Source organism: Triticum dicoccoides, chromosome 5B (assembly GCF_002162155.2).
Source record: "Triticum dicoccoides isolate Atlit2015 ecotype Zavitan chromosome 5B, WEW_v2.0, whole genome shotgun sequence".
In the NCBI taxonomy this organism is placed as follows: domain Eukaryota; kingdom Viridiplantae; phylum Streptophyta; class Magnoliopsida; order Poales; family Poaceae; genus Triticum; species Triticum dicoccoides.
In genome coordinates this window covers 455,012,853-455,020,400 of record NC_041389.1, presented here as the reverse complement: position 1 = coordinate 455,020,400, position 7,548 = coordinate 455,012,853, and the positions used below count along the sequence as shown (strand labels likewise).

At 53.1% G+C, this 7,548-nt stretch overlaps 2 protein-coding genes across 2 annotated transcripts; both read right to left on the bottom strand.

Moving 5' to 3' along the window:
• Positions 1-698: 698 nt before the first annotated feature.
• Positions 699-1,301, bottom strand: LOC119309624. Its single transcript, XM_037585595.1, has one exon. The coding sequence runs from the start codon at positions 1,299-1,301 to the stop codon at positions 699-701; it is 603 nt and encodes a 200-aa protein (XP_037441492.1).
• Positions 1,302-1,906: 605 nt separating this feature from the next.
• Positions 1,907-5,888, bottom strand: LOC119310664. Its single transcript, XM_037586330.1, has 2 exons — positions 5,405-5,888; positions 1,907-5,206 (listed from the first exon to the last, which is right to left on the bottom strand). The coding sequence occupies exon 2, from the start codon at positions 5,136-5,138 to the stop codon at positions 2,139-2,141; it is 3,000 nt and encodes a 999-aa protein (XP_037442227.1). The 5' UTR covers positions 5,139-5,206; positions 5,405-5,888; the 3' UTR covers positions 1,907-2,138.
• Positions 5,889-7,548: the final 1,660 nt, after the last annotated feature.

The window sequence follows — 7,548 nt, the reverse complement described above, 5'->3', positions numbered from 1 at the left end:
AGATCGCCGGGCCAAAAAATGGGCCGAGCCGGTGGAATTCGGCGTCTTGGGAAGTGCTACTGTGTTTTTTTTTGCGCCGGCGAAAAACGCGTCCCAGGGCCTGTTGGGGGGGAGGGGGGCGAGTGGAGATGCTCTTAGAGGCCAGTTGTGGGACACTGGTTTAGCCGGCGGCGGGTGGGTCGACGACAACGAGTGTGAAGACAATTGAAACTGGAAGAAGAAAAAGCTGTTGCCCGACAGATAGTTGTCCCCCTTCTTCTATTTTGGACCGGCTTAACCTGCGAACGTTCACTAAGGAGCGTGACAAATGCGGACGTTCTTTTATGAGAATTTGTGTTGGTCGAGAATGGCTAGATTTGTCATGCTTGTTAATTAAACTTGCCATCCCCACGACAATATAAATTGCCATAAAAATGTTTGATTTGTCATTCTTTCCCAGCGAACAACGAACTTGAGTTGAATAGTAATATCTTTTGATGAGGATAAAAAAAATGTCCAGTAGTTTGAAGTTACGAATTTTTGTGTTGGGATAAGCTGTTTGATGCATGAGAGCTTCTAGTTTGAAAAAAGCTCCCCGCAAACACAAAGCTTGAAAAAGCCGGCATGTGATCAGCTCTGAGTCTCTGACAAGTGGAGCAGCAGTTTTGGGTTTGGTAGCTTCCCGCGCTAACAGATTTGCAGTCCAGGCGGGCGCCCGTTCAGCACGCCGGCGCCCTGGTGACGGAGCCTTCGAAGACGACGACCTCGTCGCCGGCGGCCACGCCGTGCCACTCGAACGACCGCGCCTCGTCCATCACGCTCTGCCCGTGTATGAAGAAGTAGCCGCCGTCCGCGGGCAGCGGGAACCCGGACCCCGACGACGCGCCCCCCTCCAGCTCCCGGCGCAGCGCCGACACCGCGCCGCGCGCGCGCACGGCCACCTCCACGCGCCCCGCGCCGCACCGCGACACCACCGTCACTCGCAGCGGCTCCGGCGCCGGCGCCCGCATGCCCTTGCCCGGCCTCCTGGTCCCGTTCTTCTTCCCCTTCTGACGCGGCCGCCTGTCGTCGCCGTCGCCGGCGCCGTCGAGGGCGACGTGGATGACGGAGCCCTCCACGACGCCGTACCGCTCGGTGACGCCGGCGCCGGCGGCGTCGTCGTCCACGAGCGCGCCGCCGTCGTGGAAGAGGGACAGGGCGGCGGCGGGCCAGCCGTTGCGGCCCTGGAGCTTGTGCTTGATGTCCAGGACGGTGTCGAAGAAGCCCACCTCCATCTTGAACGGCGCCTCCCCCGACGACGAGCACACGAAGGTCACGTCCATGGCCGCCCACCCAGCACAACCAGGCAACCATGGCATGGCATGGCATTTATATCATGGCTGAGAGAATGCACTGCGTGTGAGCATTCGATCTGTCTGTTGCCAACCAGCATGAATTTTCAGTGAGCATCCATCCATTAGCCTTCTGCAGAGGGCTGAGAGTACTTCAGAGTTCAGACTTGATGCATGATCAAGATTCCTCAACTTGCTGCTAATCACGCAGAACGACCTTCGTTTCCCCACCCATCTCACAAAATCGGCGTGCCGACTAGATTGTTTGTGACAAGGAAGAAGCTGTTTTTGCTCTTGATTGTTTATTATCATGTCTGCTACTTTGTGCAGGAGAACTTTGCTGGTGAAATGCCAGACTAAATTCAGCATCAAAATTGCAAGGGAAGACTGCATTGCATCAATCAGTTGCACAAGGGGTCACAAATCACAGACCCCTTGCTAAATATTCTTCACTGGAGTTACATTATCTTCTAGGAGTAAAGTGTTGAGCAAAAACAAACACTAGTTACTACTCCCTCTGTAAAGAAATATAAGAACGTTACATAACATCTCCAGGTCACATGTGTCATCAGAGAATTCATCCAATTTGCTCAGAATTTCATCAAAGAAAATCCATAGGTAGATTTAGGAGACTGGACTGTACACAGCAAGTTGGTTAAATATAAGTTGTCAAGTTACACATGATCTCATAATCAGACTAGCTATCTCAGTGATCTAGCAAAAAAAGTGTCGCGATAAGGAATGTCGAGTAGTGAATCACAGACACAGCAAAGAACAAGATACAAAGATGCTACCTATGTCGAACAGCTCGCACGGTTCCGTGTCATCTCAGATTTTGCTCCTGTATCTAACCACCTTTGCGAGCGTCTCCTGAGCCGCCAATGTCTGGGCATGGTCGTGGCCAAGCATGACCGTCCTGATGCTGATGCAGGTCCTGCACAGCTCCTCCCCGCTGTCGAACAACCCGCCTCGCACCAGCAGCTTCGCCCTCGTCTCGAGCAGCGTTGCTTTCAGCAGTGCCATCTCATGCCAGATGAACTCGTCGGCATGGTTGTCCGCCCGCAGCTTCTTCTTCCAGCACAGCGATCCCTGCTTCAGGTCCTGTATCCGTGACGCGACCGACTTCTCCGCGTCCTCGAGGATGTTGGTGCACACCTTGAGCAACTCCAAGGCCGAGCCGCAGCGCGAGAATGCCATGAGCGCTTGGATTGCCAGGGGCAGTGCTATCTTCTTGATGAAGAGCACCAGGTCGACCGGCTTGAGTTGAACCACAGGAGGCTCTGATTTGAAGCCAAACAGAAGAAATGCACTAGCCCACATGTGGTCTGAGTAGATAGACATATTGCCGGTCCTTATGACACCAGATACTGCTGCGGATGCCGGTGCCAGACTGCCGCTGATCTTGCCGAACATCTGCACGATCGGGTGAAACTGAATCCAGCAACCTGGACGCTGAGTTGTTTTCCGCGCCAAGCCAAGTTTTACCAGCAAGTGTGCCGACTCCACCTCAGCTTTCCTTGCCTGTGGCTGCAGAAAGCAGTGTGTGCCGCACAAGAGTGCCGCCTTAAGTGATTCACTCAACAGCTGAATGCTATTGGTTTTTGTTGGCAGCTTACTGGCCATGGCAGCTAGTAGGGTTGACGACACGGGCGATGGAGCTAGCCAAGAACCTACTGTGATCATCCTCAAGGCAAGACCACCTCCTTTCACCTGGTCCATCAATGCAAAGCAGAAGACTAATACCTTGATCAGAAACAAATTGTTCTGCCATAAGTTGTCATCACCAGAACAGAGCACAATCATGTTCTCATTTAACAACACCCGCTCGACAGCCTCAAAAAGAATACCGGGGTCTATCATCAACTCGGACAACAGTGAACCAACAAGCCACAGCCCGAAGCTGACTCGCCCCAGCTGCTCATCGAATTTCTTCAGAACTTCCAGTTCCTCAGGAGGGTAATCCTTCTTCTTTTTCCCCTTTATCAGGACCATAGCATCATGAAACGAGAGCTGCGGAAGATGAATTGGCTCAAGGTTCATGAAATGCGGCAGCCGTGTTGTCACGATGACATGGCTTGCTCCAGTGTTTCTAGGAATGAAATCTTGCAGGTCCTTCCCTTCCCACCAATCCCTCTCGCTCTCAAGGTTATCGATTATGAGCAAGTAGGGCACATCCCTGAAAAGCTCTCTCTTCACCCTTTGAAATGCATCCAACTCTTGCTCCTCAAAGCTCCTGATCCTGCCGTGCTCCCTGTCAGCCTCGGCGCTGATATCCAGTCCCAAATACCCCGACAAATTCAGTATGTTCTGTCTCAGGTACCTTGCCTCGCCTCCAATCCACAACACCATCTTGTACCGCTGTGAGTACCGGTACGCAAATTCCAATGCCAGCTCCGTCTTGCCAATGCCTGAAATGCCATTGATGCAGACCACATTGCCATTGCCATGATCCTTGCTGTTGCACCTGAATCTTGACTTCCTGAGCTTTGATCTCTGCTTCAGAAGACCGATCCCTTTTGCAGCCGACAGATCGATCGCCGGAGCAACCGATGGCTCCAACATAGGCCGATTGCACTTGTGCAACTCCAAGCTGCCAAACCTGCCACTGCTTGTCCTCACCCTGTCACTGTCCTCATCAGCAAATCCTCCATCTGACACACCACTGGATACACAATTAGGCATGGTGCTGCCCCCTGGGCACTCCACATCTTCGACTTCGCCGGCCCAACCGAAGAACATTCCCTCGATCTCAGCAAGCTCTTTCTCCCTTCCAATGAAATGCCTGTTGCGCGGAAATGGCAAACCCTCAGTTCCCTCGCTCTCCTTTTCAGCAATTGTACCCCGGCCAAGCTTCGATTGCAGCACGGTGACCGCCGTCGACACACACCTCCTCCAGCTGCTCTCATCTGTCTCGAGCTTCAGCTCATGGCACCGCATTAGGCCGTCCAAAGCTTCCATCCCCTCCTTATCTTCAGGTTTGCCATCAAACAGCCCGGCGATGTCTGACACCCTGGTGTCAAACAAGATTGGCAGCAGGTTCCTCTTCTGAGCAAAGAACCGGATCTCCTCGAGGACGAACGGGTTGAGGAAGCTGGACGTGGTGACCACCACGATGCCGAAAGCCGCCGAGCAGATGATGCGGTCTGCGACCTCATGGCTGTGCGCGCCGGAGTACCTGGCCCGGTCGGCCGTGAACGCGGCGATCCCTTGCAGCTCAAGCTCTGCCTTGAGCCACCGGCAGAACCTGGCGAGGGCAGCCCCCTGGCCGTGGAAGCCGATGTAGACGTCGCAGCTCCGGAGCTTGCCGTTGGACATGGGCGACGCGACGGCGCCCCGCGTGAGCGAGACGCGCGGCACGGGGAAGGAGAAGGACACCCGCGGCGCGGGGCCGCCGTCGGAGGACCGCCGGCGCGGGTCGGCGCCTTGGGACCGGGAGTCGTAGCCGCGGTCCGACGGCGGCGTGCGGGAGGCGCTCGTCGGCGCGTCCGTGTCCTCCGACCGGAACCCTCCGGCGCCGCGGGGCGCCGGCGAGGGCAGCGCGGGGGTCCGGGAGACCTTGGTTCCTCGATGCGGCGGCTGGGGATTAGGAGGAGGAGGAGGCTCGGCGATCCGAGGGGAGATGTAGGGCGACTGCAGCGCGGAGACGAAGGCGGAGGACGGCGGCGAGGGCGAGCCGAGGTAGGGCGAGACGGGGCTCGGCCAGTCGGAGCCGCCGGCATTGGCGGCGGTCTTGATGGTGAGGGACTTGGCGGCGGCGGGGACGTCGTCGTCCTTGGGTTTGGGCGGCGCATCAGGAAATGATGCAACTTTTTGCTCTCCCCCTTCCATTGGTCAACAAATATAATCAGTTGGAGATCTCAGTGCAAGAACTTCATAGGAATTCGGTCCTCCTTCTCCTGTCAGAAACCCATCCACAGATAAGAAAGGAATAATAATCTGTTAAATTCTGGACTAGTATCACCACTCATCAGGATTCAGGAACGAGCATGTATGGATTCAGGGCAAGAATGCGCAGTCTAAAAAACCAAAGAAACAAAACATGAACTTGCAAGAACGTTCAAACCAAATAGGGACGGATTGAGCAAGCTAATTACCAGCGAAGGCCTTCAAGAATCCAGCGGTGCCATTAGGATTGTGATTCTGTCACGGCAGAAGAGCTCAGGCTCCAGGAACACCTGCCCCGGCCGACAGGAGAGCTTGTAGGGCCTTAAAAAAAAGGGTCAACTTTTGATAGTAATCTTCTTCCAGACCATGGAAGGGATGGTAGTCCCCCCTCCTACCCCTCCCTATGATCTTGTCCCAGCTCCCAAGCAGTCAAGGAGGAGGTACAAGCAGTAGTACAAGTAAAGAAACTTTGGGAGTCGGTGGCCGTTTGAACTGTCAAGTACTCCCACCGCTATCTGCCTTGGAAATGGGGGCTGAGAGGCGGAGATGGCAAAAGCAGGGGAGAAAAACAGATCGGGTGGGGAGGTGACATCAAAAGGCAGGCAGTGCCCCAGAAGATGAGAGCTGCGGGGGAAAGAAGACCAACACCAATGATGATGCTCTGCTCCGAAGGGAGGGGATTGTACCCTGTGCACAAGCAGGAAATACATTGAATGAAACGAGATGAGATGAAGCGCAGGAGGGGGTTGTTAATGGAGGAGTACCTAGTACTTGGATGCGTCTCATAAGAGTTTTGGACCATACTGCTCAGATTAATTAATGGCGTCTGCATGCTGGAGCCAGGGCAAATTCATGCATGTTTTACCGGTGGTACGCCTGCTCTTGGCGCCCTGCTAGGCCTACACCCTGCTGCGTAACTGTCCCCAAGTACTCTCGCAGATAGAGATCTGGCATTACTACCGGCACCGAGGCCTTCGTGATCCTGCAACGGACGGGTGATTGCATTGGGGTTGGGTGATGCATGAGATGCTCGTGAATGTTGGGGGTCAGCAGATTTTGGGCGGGGCCGGAGCGAGCAGGCGACGCGGGAAATTCAGCATTCTACTGCCGTCTCCATTCATTCAAGGCAAGGCCGGAGCGAGCAGGACGGCGACGGAGACGGACAACGGGACAAAGAAACCGGCTCGGCTCTGCCCCTGCCTGCCGCCTCTCACATGCTCTGCTCCGGCACATGTACCGCAGGCTGCAGAGATCGCATCTGCGTTGTGCGATCGGCTCATGGATGGGATTCTCTTCTCTGAACCTGAGATTGATGCTAGGGTATCCCATATTCCTTGGGGACTTGGATTAGTCCTTCCACACGCAGCCAGGTTGAAATGCAGCCACAGCCCTGGGGCCAACTCCAATGCACGGTTCCAAACGGATGTCCGTTTTGTTCAGATTTTATCCATTTAGATAGGGCAGTGGGACGATGTCCGGCCGTTTTCTGTTTGCGCTGGCGGTGTTCTCAATAGTCGGATGCATTTGGTCAGCCACGACTATTGGAGCCACTATATATACATTTTATGAACTATAATACATTGTAGATAGTTTTTGAACGCCGATAACTGCCACACGTGTGGCACGATGGACACCCGCCCACACGATCATGTGTGGCATACCCCGCAGGCAGCCCACACGACTTTGTGTGGGCGAATATAAGAACTGCCCACACGTGTGGCACGAGGAGCATCCTACCACACGACTCCTACGGTATAATGGGATCGATCTCAAGTACGAATTCGTTTGACAGGGGAACCCACACCCCACACGCCTCCATCAGACCAGATCCCTTTTCCCTGTGAAAAAAAAGGGGGGGAAAGCCCACTAACAACAAATTAAATGAAAAGGCCCAGTTTTTTGTTTTTTCTGTATAAATAAAAGCCCAGATTTTGCTCAGATACTAAAAAATGCCATCAGCTGCTTCGAAAAAAAGCAGAAAATGTCATTCAAGTTTAACCATGAACAATGGTTTATATTTGTTTTTTAACGATGGCAAAGGTTTATGAACACATATATAATGCCCAAAATGAAATATGGCAAATCTGCCATGACAACAAAAATCAATATTGCCATGTGAAAAAACGCAAAAAGTTGAAAAATTCATGTGAAAAGAACACACAAATTTGACAAGGCAATAAAAGATAAAAATGCAATTGCATTTTTAATTAAAAATGCCATGAAAGTTTAATGAAAATTGCCATGTTTCGAAGGAGAATTTTGCCGTGTGTGTGACAAAAAACACAAAATGTTGAAAATCAAGTATGAACAAAGAGATTTGCCATGGCAGATTGGTATCAAAGAATTGCCGTGT